Source organism: Erythrolamprus reginae, chromosome Z, assembly GCF_031021105.1.
Source record: "Erythrolamprus reginae isolate rEryReg1 chromosome Z, rEryReg1.hap1, whole genome shotgun sequence".
Classification (NCBI taxonomy): domain Eukaryota; kingdom Metazoa; phylum Chordata; class Lepidosauria; order Squamata; family Dipsadidae; genus Erythrolamprus; species Erythrolamprus reginae.
Window position 1 is genome coordinate 46,100,601 of NC_091963.1, and position 16,748 is coordinate 46,117,348.

Here is a 16,748-nt window from a genome sequence, read left to right on the forward strand (position 1 = left end):
AAGGATTGTCATAGGGGTCAAATAAGCAATGAAGAAGCAATATTAATAAAAATCTTAGGATATATGAAAGCTGGACATTGAGAAATGCCAATAAATTTCAAAGAAACACTTTGTACACAGAAGAACTGCTAAAATGCATGCTAAAATATTATATAATAAAAGAGAACTAGTAAGTTTCAGTATAAACTATCACTAAATATGGCAATAATATACACAAGGAGAACACCATTTCCATTTTTTTTCTTATGAGCTTTTGATGCAGAACTTTACCTTGATAATCTGGATTCAATACCAAATGGATAGAAATAGAAGGATGCATTATTAAAGAAAATTCTCTGTAATGCAATCTGGATGTTGCATTAAACCATGACTGTGGTAATTCACACATCATACTGGGCCCATGCTTTATTTATTAATATTTATGTGTGCCAATGTAACATTCTAAAGAAAAAAAATCATGCTAGGAGTTTGATGCATTAACTCAGTCATGCATCAGATGGTTAGTTCAGATGTTCGTGTGTGTATGTGTGTTTTGCTATGCAAAATAGCTTGGCTTAGTAGCAGATGACCATAAATAGTCAGAAAATTATTTTACGTCTATTATGAATACCTTTTTTTGAAGGACGAATGATTAGAGGTTTGTCATATTTGTTTTCTAAAAGCACATGCCTGATCATATAGTTTGCTGAATTATGTTTTGGTCTCACTCAGGACTGCTTTTCTAATATAACAAGTTCAATTCACATCAGAACTAGCTATGCAATCTAGTTGTTCAGTTGACTGGAGAATAGATTTTCTGCCCATAATGAGGCAATTATTCACTTAATGGCAGGCTGAAATTAGACAGGCTAGTTGTTATACATAGCCACATTCACTGCATGATTGGGCTAATGCCTAATCTGAGTTAGCACAGAACACTTGTATTTCAAACATTTTCATGAATGGTGATTGTCACAGCCCAATGGAATATGAGTACAAACAGCTCATATTAGGTTTTACATAAAAGGATATATAGAAAATGTGCAATGCATAATCATATTGGTCTATAAATAAATTAAAACATTGGTAAATGGGAGCCCTGGTACCTAGGAAACAAAAAGATTAATTTCCTAACTTAAACAAAATATTCTAAGATAATTACTTCTTTATTAAAGGTTCTTCTGAAAGCAGAAAACCAAATAACTAGCTAGGAATAAACTCTGCATAATTTTAAATAGTTGTGTTATTTGGCTGACAAATTTGGTATAACCTAAGACTGTTATTACAGATAACAGACCTGGAGCTAACACTATCATTTTTTAAATTTCATTGGCAGAAATTGATTCTTAATATTCCTGGTCTATCTTATGAAACTCACATGGGAGGGAGGGAGGGAGGGAGGGAGGGAGGGAGCGAGCAAGCAAGCAAGCAAGCAAGCTGTATTGGAGAAAAACATTCTTATATGTTGAATCATGTTATATTTTAAGCAAAAAAATATCATTTTCATTCAAAATTGTCTCTGAATGATTGAATAAAAGCCAACAGACTCACAAGACACTTAGCTCAATATTAATGTTAAAATAAATCAACTGGGAAGCAAAGGTATAAAAATAGTATATCCCATTTTTTATTACTGATATGGGGCACTATAACCTCACAGAATTTTTTTTTTGTAATATTACAAGTTATTTCAAAAATGTCAGTAGACATTTTTCTTTCTCTTCTTTAAATTCAATGTATCTCGTCTCATTTTAATATTTTTTAATTATAGTAATTGCAAAGGTAATCAGCTTAAATTACATTCATATAAAGATTATGTCTTTTTCAGTTAGAGTTATGAGCAAACCGAGTTAATATCAATGGTTCATCAAATTAAGAGTTTAAAACTTCTGGATGAACATAATGCATTAGTACATTCAATGTCTTCAAATGCCAAGAGTTGAATTGTGGAATTTTTTTTTAGCAATGTGCTTTTGGGACCAATTCTGTAGCTTTAGTAACTTAATAGTTAAAATTTCATTCATTCTTTCCTTTGTAACTGTTGTGATTCAGCCTGAGGCTGCTCAGGGACCGGCTGCGTCTCTGCTGGATCCAGGCCCGGAGGAGGAGGACAGTGAACAGGAGGGGGAGGACCAGGCAGACGGGGGAGAGGAAAGTCAGGAAGAGGATGAGGGGGAGCAGCCTGAAAGCCCCGGGGGGGACCTCTCCCCAGCCAGTAGCCTGGCCTCATTGGATGAGGAAGCACAGGCTATAATTGACATGAGACAGCGACGTGCAGCTCAGAGACGGGACCAATTAGAAAGGTATTGGCATCACTGAATTGGCAACAGCTGGGTTTGGGTGTGGTTCTCCTCAGCAGGGTTTAAAAGGCAGGCAAGCCCTTTTAACCATGTGGAGCGTTATCAACTGGAAGTTCTGTGACCCTGCTTTGCTTCTCGGCATCTCTGATCTTGGCTTGTGGCCTAGAAGACTGGAAGACTTGGGGGAGGCGTATGCTTGTTATCTCCAGCGTTGTTTTTGACAGCAAGAATCCTGTTTTACTTCATGGCCTTCGTGAAACATCTTTGAAGTTTCAGCGTGTTCCTGTTTGTAAGGACATTTTCTGTTACCTGTGTTTGCTTTGAATTCTATAAACTGCCTTTGATTTTTACCAGTGTGTCTGGCTTCTCTTTTTGGGTTGGTGTTTGCCTCTGGAGGGACCCAGACAGAACAGTAACTATTTTCTGTTCAGGTTTCTCATTATCAATCGGTTCCTATTATTACATATGCAACACAATATTGATGAGAACTATGAAGGGGAAGGGTTGAGGGACATCTGAAGAAAACTAATCTCTAACTGGTCCACTGTTCGGAACGATTAGGACTTACAGAAATTAGTCCTATAACATTAATATTTAACTGAGAAACTTTTCAATAATTTATCATGAGAATGTTTAGCTTGTTTTTAACTTTAGATCTATCAATGGAAGGCTAACATTCATTTTTCTTTAAATATCATGCCAATTAGTCATATTAATAGAACAACAGTTACTAAGAATATACTGAAAAGGCAGAAGGGTTGCCCATGATTTTAGTACTATGCTCCTTTTGTCCTTTAGTTAAAGTCCATGCTGGCTGGAGGTTTCTGAGATCTGAGGTCAGACACCTAAAAATTGCCAAAATTGAGAATCATCGATTTAGACTCTCTTAGTGTGAAGACAGAAAATGAAACAATCCACTCAAAAAAAGTTGGACAGTTAATAAAAACAAAAGGTAAGACCCATCATACACTGTGATTTCAATTTTGAAGTTTAATTTTGAATATATGTATATGTGTACATAGACATATACATAGACATATGCACTTTCAGAATTAAACTTATTTCCTGGCAAGCAAATTGCAACCATATAGTATCAAAAGAGTATGCTGTCTTCTAAATGAAAGTGGGTTAGCATATCAAACTAAAATAATATGGTTACTTTGGATGTATTGTGCAAAACCAAATATTCTTTCAGCTGTGGCGAGGGGGACGTTTGCCCAGGTTCGCCTGGTGCACCAGTTGTGGCCCTATCTGGACCGGGACTCACTGCTCACAGTCACTCATGCCCTCATGCCCTCATCACCTACTCACAGTCACTCATGCCCTCATCACCAGATTCGACTACTGTAATGCTCTCTACATGGGGCTACCTTTGAAAAGTGTTCGGAAACTTCAGATCGTGCAGAATGCAGCTGCGAGAGCAATCATGGGCTTCCCTAGGTATGCCCATGTTACACCAACACTCTGCAGTCTACATTGGTTGCCGATCAATTTCCAGTCACAATTCAAAGTGTTGGTTATGACCTATAAAGCCCTTCATGGCATCGAACCAGAATATCTCCAGGACCACCTTCTGCCGCACGAATCCCAGCGACCGATTAGGTCCCACAGAGTTGGCCTTCTCCAGGTCCCGTCGACTAAACAATGTCGTTTGGCGGGTCCCAGGGGAAGAGCCTTCTCTGTGGTGGCCCCGACTCTCTGGAACCGGCTCCCCCCGGAGATTAGAACTGCCCCCACCCTCCTTGCCTTTCGTAAGCTCCTTAAAACCCACCTCTGCCGTTAGGCATGGGGGAACTGAGATATCTCCCAAGGCCTATACAATTTTTTATGGTATGTTTGTATGTATGTCTGCTTAATAATGGAGTTTTTAAAATGCTTTTAAATTATTAGATTTGTCATGAATTGTTTTATTGCTGTTGTGAGCCGCCCCGAGTCTATGGAGAGGGGCGGCATACAAATCTAATAAATAACTAAATAAAATAAATAAAACCAAAAATTATATTTGTAGGCCATGAATAATAGGATAGCTTGCTATATGACAAATTCAATTCATTCAAGGACTAAACAAGTGCCAATCACAACATATAGCAGTTCCTGGCTTACCTCTGTTAATCTCAAAAAACTAAGCAGGGTACAGCCCAGTTAGTTCTCAGACTGTAAATTAGTCTTAAGAAATCAAAAATATTCTTTAAAAATAATTGCTGGGAGGGAAAAGAATGGTTGCTGGGAAAAAGATAACAGATACTTCTATGTAGTCATGGGGAGCTGAACTTGAAGGATTTGCATTACAGCACCCTTCAAAAATGACTAATAACAATAAGTGCCTTAGATCCTACATAAACACAACACTCTTCTCCTATTCATTACAACAGCCAAATGTTTTTACTTCATGTCTGGAAAGAAAGTGCCACTGCTGTAAGAGTTACTGTTAGAAACAGCAGCATTTGTTTCAGGCTTGCTCAGAAGCCTGAAAAGAATCAGTCTGTCTTCATAACTAGGTGTAGTATTTGCCTGACATTCAAAATATGTTGGCTCCGTTAAAAAGTGATATTGCTAGCATGGTATAAGCCACCCTGAGTCTAAGGAGAAGAGTGGCATTAAAAAAATTGAATTAATTAATCTAATTTCATACTCTTTCATTCCATGTTAACATTGCATATGATTCAGAAATTACCTTGAATAAATGCTTTTATTAATTAATTAATTAATAAAAGCATTTATTCACGGTAATTTCTGAATCATATGCAATGTTAACATGGTATGAAAGAGTATGTAATTAGATCTACAGTGTTACCTCTACTTAAGAACTTAATTCGTTCTGTGACCAGGTTCTTAAGTAGAAAAGTTCTCAAGTAGAAGCAATTTTTCCCATAGGAATCAATTTAAAAACAAATAATGCATGCAAACCCATTAGGAAAGAAATAAAAACTTGGAATTTGAGTGGAAGGGGGAGGAGGAAGAAGAGGAGGAGGACAGTCGCTGCCGAAGGAAGGTGAGGTGAATCAAAAAAATCTAAAACTTTAAGGCTTAAAAAAAAAAAAGAGGGACTCTGAGCCGAATTGATCTGGCCAGGGCGAAGCACCCTCTTTTGCCTTTCCATGCCCAGACGCTCCAGGAGGCAACCTCACGCCGGGTGTATGGGAGGCAGTGCGAGGGAGTCACAACAGCGAAGTGGTTTATTCCCTCTCCAGGCGCCCAGAGAAAAGAAAACGCTCCGTTCACTCTGGGCTGCCAAAGTCTCCTTAAGTGCCACCGAAAGGCTCCTCTGGCAGCCCAGAAAAGCAGTGATGGCCGGGATTAAAGGGGAAATGGCAGGAAACTGGCCGGGCCTTCGTGCCGCTCTCAAATTTCCTGGGAAATTTTTCCGGGCTTGGGTTCTTAAATACAAAAAGGTTGTTAAGTAGAGGCAAAAAAAATCTTGAACACCCAGTTCTTATCTAGAAAAGTTCTTAAGTAGAGGCATTCTTAAACAGAGGTAACACTGTATTTCTATTAGCACCCAGGAAAGAATTCTTGAAAAGCCGACATAGTTACATCTTTCCAGAGCTATAAATACTTTTTAAAAGTATACTCAACCAATCTTTCAATTTACAGTATAATTGTTGACTGAAATGTAATTGATCAAGATTTATGAGTTCCAGATTCTGCTACTGCCAGTTTAACTCAGGAACGCTATGCACACATGCGCATATGCAGTACTAAAAGAACCTTCAGCGCATGCAGATAACCAAAAAACAAGATTGTAGTGTCCATAGGGCTGCAGAGAGAACTGTCTCGAGGCCTTCTCTGGGTCCCGTCAACTAAGCAATGTCGGTTGGCGGGCCCCAGGGGAAGAGCCTTCTCTGTGGTGGCCCCGACTCTCTGGAACCAGCTCCCCCCAGAGATTAAAACTGCCCCTACCCTCCTCGCCTTTTGCAAACTCCTTAAAACCACCTTTGTCGTCAATCATGGGGGAACTGAGATATCTCCCCCGGGCCTATACAATTTATGTATGGTATGCTTGTGTGTATGTTTGTTTAATAATGGGTTTTTTAAATATTTTATATTGTAAATTATTAGATTTGTTATAAACTGTTTTTATTGTGTTGTGAGCCGCCCTGAGTCTACGGAAAGGGGCGGCATATAAATCTAATAAATAATAATAATAATAATAATGGTAGGCCTGGGTGGCTGCTGGTTCCAATGATCCAGGCCGTCAAGTTACTAATGTTTCTACAGAAGCAATCCGAATCGGTAGGGACCCACCTCTGCTCTGTATTCATGAGATTGGTGTGAGAGAGACCATTGCAGTATAAGTTACTAAAACCTCAAACTATAGTTAGTCCTGATAACTGTAGTAAAGTTAATAAACAAATTGTGTACGGGCCCATATGTATATTTGATATATATTTGATGAATATTGGGGGGGGGGGAGATCAAGTTTATTGCTTGATTGCTTGATTGATTTATATTAAGTTACTTACTGAGTAACATTAAACAAATTAACTTAGAGGAAGAGCATACTGACTTTAGAAAAATGCATTTCATTTTACATGGGTAGAGAATTTCAGCCAACATGATAGAAATTTAGTGCTGGCATAAATATAAAACGGAGTCACCAAAAGAAAGGGGATTTTATTTCATTTGAAAGCATTTGGTTAACAAAAGGATATATATGTGTGTGTGTTTGTGTATATGTGGCTTTCAGTCTGGTATAATATGTGTCACAGGAAATACAACATAGAACAATCTATTTTAAGATTATGAAAATGTAAGCAAATATGGAAACACCAAAGGCTTCTTATATTTTTTTTTCTTTTCTTTTTTTTTTTTTTGACTAAAACAAAGCCACAATTCTGGAGCCAAGAAAAAAGAAAACAGAAATCCAGGTGGACTTATCCATACATTGTGATGCTTCTACAGTACCAATCTAGGTTCTTCTTAGCTAAACTCTTTATGCTTGTAGCATCAGCATTTTAATTTTCGAAATTAAAACTTTATTAGTTTATTCCATCGTAAAGGTAATTCAAGGCATTGAACAAACATAATACTCTTTCCCTTTCTGTTTTTCTCACAACTACAATCCTGTGAGATGGATTGAATGACTAATTTAAAGTCACTTAGGTTTTTTATGTCTAAAGTGGAACCAGAACTCAGTCTCCTGGTTTCTAGTCCTGTGCCTTATTTACTGGTCTTATACACCAAACTGACTTTAAGAATTTATCCCAAAATAAGACAGCAAGAGTATAAAAGCAGACTTTGTGGTGAATACTGAAGTCAAACTTTCTCCTAGTCGAAATCAGGGAAGTAGTTGGCTATTTCTTGTGCAAACATTTTTTAAAAAACGAAGAGCTCTTCAATATGTATTGTGCATTGGACAAGTAAATAAATAAATAAATAAATATAAAATAAATAAATAAATAAAAATAAAAAACTAAGCATCAGCCCACCCAACTGCTCCTTTAGGATAAGTTTCTTGATCACCACCCTACGGAGTCCCCTTTTCTTCATTATTAGATTTGAAAAACAAAATCCTCAAGTTTAGATCTTTGACTTCGTTTCCAAAAATCAATCACTCCCGTCCACCCCAGAAGTCACTTCTCCATTTCTTCATAACCTTCCCTTTTCTTACTCTCCTCTAGCCGTATTATCCTGCTTCTAGCAAAGCGCTCCCTAGTCTCGCCACGCTTGCAGAAGTTCCCTCCCAGCCGCGCAGGGCACATTCACCTGCAAGGAAGTTACTGATCTCCTCGGGGATGGCGGGCAAGCCCTGCATCATGACGAGGTGGTCTCACGGGAACCCCTTGCTCAGCGAAGGCAGGGAAAAGGTATAACCACACCCCTTTCCCGACTCCGGGAAGTTAATAAACCTCGGGGGGCGGAGTTACTCTGCCCGCTTCTGTAACAATAGTCATTTCCCGTATCTTAAGTAGTATTGCGCATGTGCTCTCAGCGCCGGAGTACGCTTGCCTTACTGCTAAAGTTTCCATTTCTATGGTTACAAAAACTCCGGACTGCGCAGAACGCGACTCCAGTTTTGATTTTTTTTTTCTCCATATTTAGTGTGGGCTTCTCGTTCCTAAGTTTCACTTGGATGTTAAATTTTTTTCCACCATCAAAAATGGCCAAAAATGGTCCCCGGTAGCTTCAGACTTTGGGAATTTCTATTCGATAGAACGCATATGCGCAAGAAGCTTCTTTGATTGGCTGAATTGTGCTTTACCCGGTTTTAGTTCTTGACCACCTTGACGCGGTTTTCAATCTTTTAATTCTGCCACAATCTGGGATTCCAGGTTTTAATAATCGGAAATTTATCCTGACTGCAGTGGTATGTCATTACCGGAACGATTTCTTTGGGGACGAGCTGGATATCCTTTTGACTTGCATAAAAATGTACTGTTCACCGTTAGAAGGTTCTGTGTCCGGAATAAAGTGGGAAAAGTCATCCTCGTGTGGAGAAATAGCAGTCAAAACATTACTCGCAGGAGAAGGCTTTTTCAGTTTTGTTTTGATTCGAAGCAACAATTTGCTTTCACATCTCAATACACATCTTAGAAAAAATTAAAATACAAGGGTATTTCTTGATCTATAATTAATGTAGTGATGACTCTCTTTTTTGCAATAATTCTTATTTTTCTTATTTTCACATCTTAACTTTCACTAGCAGATTATTATTATTTATTTTATTATTATTTATTAGATTTTTATGCCGCCCCTCTCCGCAGACGTGGGGCAGCTCACAACAATAATAAAACAATGTACAAAGAACAAATCTAATATTTAAAAAATATCTAAAAACCCATTCTTTAAAAAACATACAACACAAGCATACCATACATAAAACTATATAGGCCTGGGTGAGATGTCTCAATTTCCCCATGCCTGACAGCAGAAGTGGATTTTAAGGAGTTTGCGAAAGGCAAGGAGGGTGGGGCAATCCTAATCTCTGGGGGGAGTTGATTCCAGAGGGTCGGGGCCACCACAGAGAAGGCTCTTCTCCTGGGTCCCGCCAGATGACATTGTTTAGTCGATGGGACCTGGAGAAGGCCAAATCTGTGGGATCTAACCGGTCGCTGGGATTTGTGCGGCAGAAGGCAGTCTCGGAGATATTCTGGTCCGATTCCATGAAGGGCTTTATAGGTCATAACCAACACTTTGAATTGTGATCAGAAACTGATCGGCAACCAATGCAGACTGCGGAGTGTTGGTGTAACATAGGCATACCTACGGAAGCCCATGATTGCTCTCGCAGCTGCATTCTGCACGATCTGAAGTTTCTGAACACTTTTCAAAGGTAGTCCCATGTAGAGAGCGTTACAGTAGTCGAACCTCAAGGTGATGAGGGCATGAGATTGCACACACACACAGACAGATCAAACACACACACACACATACATACACACACACACACACATATATATATATACACATTTATACACACACACACATGGCATGGTTTTCCAAATTGTGAGATGTACTACCCTTGAGGCAGTGTAGTCAATCTAGGGGAAGCCCCAAGAACCTTTTATAATTTTATTTTAACAAACATTGTTACAAAAAAATCCACCTTTCTCCAAGTTTGATTGTAATGTTTTCCTCATTCATTTCCGTTCAGTTTGGTATTTAATTTTAGGGAAGTGTTTACATTAAGGTTAAACCAAACAGAAGTTTAATGGCCAAATGTTTGGAAATTCCTGGCCTAGAAGGAATGCAAAACAAGTTGAACAAATTTATAGTTGCTAGACATAAGCATTCACAAACGAAAATAACATCTTCTTCGCCCCGAGTCTTCGGACTGAGGTGGCATACAAATCTAAATAATAATAATAATAATAATAACAACAACAACATTATCAATTAATTCTGAAAATCATTATTTTCTCCAACAATTCTGCATTCTATTCTTCTATGCTATACACATAGAATGAAAGAGTGACTTCTATTGAGTCCATTGATCTATAAAGTATGACATTATTGACAGAAGTGTTTGCTAGAATTTCAGTCAAGAAAATATCTAGGGTTGAATTTTGCATTTGGTTGCTTCCAGGTATGTTGAGAGTGGAATTCCCAGAATAGCATGGTCATTGCTATTTAGTTAGTTAGTTAGTTAGTTAGTTAGTTAGTTAGTTAGTTAGTTAGTTAGTTAGTTATTCAATTTTTATGCCGCCCTTCTCCTTAGACTCAGGGCGGCTTACAACATGTTAGCAATAGCACTTTTTAACAGAGCCAGCATATTGCCCCCACAATCCGGGTCCTCATTTTACCCACCTCGGAAGGATGGAAGGCTGAGTCAACCTTGAGCCGGTGATGAGATTTGAACCGCTGACCACCAGATCTACAGTCAGCTTCAGTGGCCTGCAGTACAGCACTCTACCTGCTGCTCCACTCCAGCTCATTGCTATCCTATGCATGCAGACCAAATTTAAATATATTAAACAAGATATAAATATCTTGTGTTGCTGGAATTAATGGGAATAGTATCAATCTAATTTTTTCCCCGAACACCATCACTCTGCTAAATAAATAATTCCTTCAGTACTGTCAAACTATTTACTAAGTCTACACTACTATTACAGTGATCCCCCGAGTTTCGCGATCTCGATCTTTGCGAAACGCTATATCACGATTTTTCCACCCGATGACGTCACTCCCTTCCTTTCTCATCTTTCTTTCTCTCTCTCTTTCTCTATCTTGCTTCTTCCTCTCTCACACTCTTCCTCCCTCTCTCATCTCTTTCTTTCCTTCTCTCTCTTTCTCTATCTCTCCCCCTCTTGCTCTCGAGCGGCGGGCGGCACCCAGGGAAGGTTCCTTCGGCCGCCCACCAGCTGATCTGCTCGGCAGCGCAGTAGCAGCGAGGAGCCGAAGATGGGGTTTCCCCTTTGCGTGGGCAACGGGGAAACCCCATCTTCGGCTCCTCGCTGCTACTGCGCTGCCGAGCAGATCAGCTGGTGGGCGGCCGAAGGAACCTTCCCTGGGTCTTCAACTCCCAGAGCGGCGGACAAGCGGTGGCCGGACAAGCGGCGGGCGGACAAGAAAAGCGGCAGCCGGACAAGCGGAAAAGCGGCGGGCGGACAAGCGGCAGGCGGACAAGCGGGGGACAAGCGGAAAAGCGGCGGACAAGCGGGCAGGCAGGCGGCTCCTCAGCTGTTGGGTCTTCCCAGGTGCGGAAGTAAAAACACCATCTGCGTATGCGCGGCCATGGAAAAAGGGGCGCGCATGCGCAGATGGTGTTTTTACTTCCGCACCACTACATCCCGAAAAATCGATTATCGCAAGGGGTCTTGGAACGGAACCCTCGCGATAATCGGGGGATCACTGTAATCTTCTCATCGTTCCTATCACCCATGTCCTCCCACAAATGTCTGTGTGACTGTAACATTGTTGCTTGTACCTTTACCATTTATATTGACTGGTTCCTAATAAGATTTGATTGTTTATTTGTAATCTGACTATCATTAAGTGTTGTACCTTATTATTCTTGAAAAAACTTTTCTTTTATGTACACTGAGAGCATATGCACCAATAAAGCATATTGTAAATAAAATTATATTCTATTCTATTTTATTCTATTCTAATTAACTATTATAAAACATTTATTTTTCTACTTCAAAGTAACATATATTCATTATTGCTTTGCTCACACTAGAAATTTAATACTGTCCACTTTCATCTTAATCACTATCAAACCATCTTTAAAAGGACCCGATAAGCTTCCAATATTCCCAAAATATCCATTATTTATCTTAAGCCATGAGTTGATTTAAATAAGACCTTTTCATTCAATTCTACTAATGGCAGTATCTCATATGTATTTGCATCTAGGATTTTGATCCTGGTTAGACAAAAGATAGAAAATGTTTCTATTACTGTATTAATTTACAAAGACCAGCTTTGTTCCTCTAAAAAGACCCAATATAAGACCAATCATAAAAGGAATGGTAATTGGGACAGTAAACCAAAGAGCACACAGGCTTACATTCTTAATACAACAATCTTATGATAATAATCTGGGATGGAAAAGGTTTAAATAGAGGAATGGTCCTTCTGTTCTACTGGCCAGGTGACGGAAGATGGATGCTGAAACCCGATTAAGATGACTTCTTAGCTGAGTTGATGATAACTCTGTTTCACTTCCCTGATGAAATGGCTGGTGACAAGTGATAGCTGATGGAAATAGGAGTGTGATAAAGCTGCAGCTGATTGTGGCCCTGTCTCCTTCAGTCTCTCTGCTATGAACCTGATATAATGGCTACTGCCAGGTGACAGCTGATATGGCTTCTCAGCTGAGCTTACTTCTCTTCATTCGTTCTGCTGCCAGCCTAATGGTTTAATATGAAGGAAGCAGTTATAAGCCACTGTCCTTTCAACCTCCATTAATCCTTTAGCTAGAACTTAATGCAATTTTCTCCAACCTACTGCTCTTGAGATGAGTTGACACTGCACAGTAGCTCCCAGAATCTCCAATAAATATTTGTGCCATGATAGCTTATACTTTTTAAGAGTTACACTTTAACAGACCTGGAGGGCACTAAACTGGGGCGTACTCTTGTATCCAGCAATTTGAGAAGCTGCAATTTTTAAACAATCTGAAGACTGGGAAATTGTGGAAAGCCAATTTAATTTGGTGCAGGTATAGTGAATCTATTAGCTTTTTTTTTTTAAAAAAAACTTGATTAACTTGGCAGATGGTGAAGATCCAGACAGTTTTAGCTTACTAATATCTGGAAAACTGTAGTTTCAGACTGTATTTTTCTTCCTTTGAGTGGAAACATATTGAGAAATTTTGTTTGCTCATATCTTTAAAATGGAAAGATCCATTGAAGAGAGTGGGAAAACAAAAATTATTTGCATGATGGGTTGAATATAGCCTTTCTTCTCAATGAATCAGCTTTCCATTTTTTTAATGTACAGGAGTGAAAATTAGATAGTAGGCATTTTGATCAAACAGTGAATATAAATGTTCTCCACATTTTCTGAACTATAGTTTGGTATTTCTTCCACTTATCTTTAATTAGACAAGGAAGCTACTTTAGCTAGCAATAGTATTTTATTATCCATTTTATTGTTGACTTAACCCACATTCAAGCCATTAAGTAACTGGTCCGTATAATGTCATACAGTAATGGTATCTGTGGGTTATAGTGATTTTTATATTTGTGTTAATTGTTAATAAATGCTACTCTTTTTGCCTAGGGAATACTTGTATTGTGTTTGTTTCTTTCTCCAATTGTTATAATAGCTATTAATGTGTGCTTTATGTTACACATTTCTGTCAAAAGACTCGGGAAGCATGCATGTACATAATAGGTTAACAAGGAAATAGTATCCAATCCAGCGATTTTGACCTTTGGGGCTAATCTTAATCCTACTTTAACTTTAATTTACTGTTCAGTCTCTCCTCAGAAACCAATTTAAGATGTCATCTGAATCAACAAATACTCCATTTACACTGAAATTACTTTCCCTGTTGACATTATTATAACTGTTAGCTGTGTGAAAGGAGGTGATCTGAAGTCAACTGAAAATACTCCAATAAAAGTAAGTGCACTTTCTTAAATGGATTGGAGATCACAGATTAAAGCTCCAGCAACAATATAGTGCCAATTAAGCTAAAGTGTGGGAACTTGAGCCAAAACCTTCCCAAGAAAGTTCATGAATTGAAATTTAAATCTATTAAATCTTTCTTTATTAGTTTGTAAATTAATTGAGCAGCCTGGGCATACATACTGGTCTTCCAGACATAATACTATTCTGTTTATAGAGGTTCCTCCAAACAGTTGCATTAAAATGCTGAATTCCACAAATTCGCCCTGATTATGTAATAAACTTTCTGTTCTTGAAAATGTATTGACAAGGATTGAAACAATTGTCAGAATAAAATCTATCATTATCTCCAAGAGTGCAAGACATTTAGGATAGTCCAAAATTTGCGTACTGTTTTTAGCTATCCTCTAAGATTTGCATAATAAAGCAGCTGAATCTATTATTTAATTGCCTCCTCTTAGACTTGCAGCTATCCCCAAAGTGGCATGGAGATTTCTAGAATTGCATAATTTTTTCAGAGGTATTGGAAATTATTCCTTGTTCAAGGGGAAAAGGATCTATTTTGAATATTTAAAAGCTGAAATATTGCTACTTATGTCAGAAACAGCTTTGCTCAGAATATAATGAGCAAGTTCAAGCTTCAGATCTTTCTGTTTTAAATGTAAATGCGAGAATTTTGATACCTTGTTTATAAAAGTTTTTTTTAATCATACCTTTAAAAAGCAGGAAATCATGGGGGAGATAGCTGTGTTCTTATACTGGATTCAACAGAAATAGACTTAGATAACTGAAAAGTCATATGGCCATTTGTTTTAAAAATAAAAATACTTATTTGAATATACTACTATTTACAGCTTTGAAATTGAAATTGTGACTATGATGAGAAAAATGAAAAATTCATCATTTAAAGGTCTGATCATATTGAGTATCTTGATTTTATATAAATCTGTAGTGCCAATCAAACACAAAATGACATTTATTGAAATGTTTTAACAAAATCTAGAGTAGCCAACATGGTAGATCTATGCTAATATGCTGCTTATCCAGTGAATTAGCTCTGAAATCTTTGATATTCTGGATTAGATTCTGAGTTAAATGAATACAATTTGACTTTATGTCAATAAGAGCTAGATTTAGATTTAGAATTCTTTATTGGCCAAGTGCAAGTGGACACACAAGGAATTTGTCTTTGGTGCATATGCTCTCAGTGTACATAAAAGAAAATATATATTTGTCAAGAATCATGAGGTACAAAACTAAATGATTGTCATAGGAGTCAAATAAGCAATCAGGAGACAATCAATATTAATAAAATCTTAAGAATATAAGCAACAAGTTAGTCATACTGTATGGTAGTGATCATTATATTCTATTGGATTTCTAGCAAGTTGCTCATTCAATGAGATATATGTACCTTATGATGTAATGGATAGTCTTTGATCTTATGCAGCATATACATAGCTATTGAATCCATCTTATTCCCAGATGACTGTGCATAGAATTCACCAAATTAATTTTAATTATATAGTAGCTTCCGAAGCTCTTTGACTAAATGCCAATTTTTTTGTCTGTTCTTACAGTTGTACCTAATGACTTGAAAAAAATAATACATGTAATTATTGAAGCCTAAATGTCTTAAGGTATGAATGTTTTTCTTTGCTAGCCATTAAATTGTTTTTTCCATTTTTTAACCATGATTCACAAAATCTCCCTTGCAGAAATGAAATAATACTTTCACAACAAAGTCATAATAATTGTGTTTTAAATAAATGTCTGAACTGGCATTTCTAAGTCTTTACATTATATTTTGGGGGTTTTTTAAGTGCTGAACATTTGCCTAATTGAAATTTTCCAATATTAATTTAGCAATGTTAAGATATTAATTGAAAGACATTTAAAGATTGCACGTTCCATTTAAATGCACCTTACCAACTCAGTAGTATTTCTTTTCAATATACATTAATAGGATAACCCTGTATATGCATTAATATTTCTATTTATTAGGTTTATCTATCCATATGTGTTTTTCTTTCAGCAAAAATGGATTAAACCTGGTATGCTGAACATCATCTTTTCTTTTGCCTTCCTATGTAAGTAAACATAAATTATTGCATAAAGATAAATGGCTCTCTTAAGAGTTTTATTTTTCAATATATAATAATAATAATAATTTTATTTTTCAACATATAATAATAATATTTTTATTTTTTATTTTATTTTATTTTTCAATATATAATAATAATATTTTTCAATATATAATAATATATTTTTCAATATATAATAATATATTTTTCAATATATAATAATAATAATATATAATATTTTTATTTTTCAATATATAATAATAATAATAATAATAATAACAACAACAACAACAATAATAACAACAACAACAGACCAGAATATCTCCGGGACTGCCTTCTGCTGCATGAATCCCAGTGACCGGTTAGGTCCCACAGAGTTGGCCTTCTCCGGGTCCCGTCGACTAAACAATGCCGTTTGGGGGGACCCAGGGGAAGAGCCTTCTCTGTGGCGGCCCTGACCCTCTGAAACCAACTCCCCCCAGAGATTAGAACTGCCCCCACCCTCCTTGCCTTTCGAAAAAGTTCTTAAGACCCATCTCTGCCATCAGGCATGGGGGAACTGAGACATCTCCCCCGGAGTTTATACATGGTATGTTTGTGTGTATGTTTGCTTTTAATGATGGGGTTTTTAGTGTTTTTTAAATTATTAGATTTGTTCTTACATTGTCTTTGTTATTGTTGTGAGCCGCCCCGAGTCTACGGAGAGGGGCGGCATACAAACAAACAAACAAACAAATAAATAAATAAATAAATAAATACTCGGAGGGAGTAACAATTAAAGAGTTTGCAAACTCGTAATTGCTGGGAATATTGTTAGCCCCTGGTTAGGGCTGGAAAGAAACTTATTCAGAGCAAGTTAGAG

General features: G+C 37.4%; 1 protein-coding gene across 2 annotated transcripts in view; it reads right to left on the minus strand.

Moving 5' to 3' along the window:
* SKAP2 (src kinase associated phosphoprotein 2) overlaps window positions 1–8,167 on the minus strand; it is a 182,048-nt gene extending 173,881 nt beyond the window's left edge. Inside the window, exon 1 of one of the 2 annotated variants that reach the window (XM_070729376.1) lies at window positions 7,986–8,167. In XM_070729376.1, the coding sequence (XP_070585477.1) occupies window positions 7,986–8,037 (52 nt within the window). In that variant the 5' untranslated portion in view covers window positions 8,038–8,167. The remainder of the gene's footprint in view (window positions 1–7,985) is intronic. The other variant, XM_070729377.1, reaches the window with a different exon arrangement.
* Window positions 8,168–16,748: the final 8,581 nt, after the last annotated feature.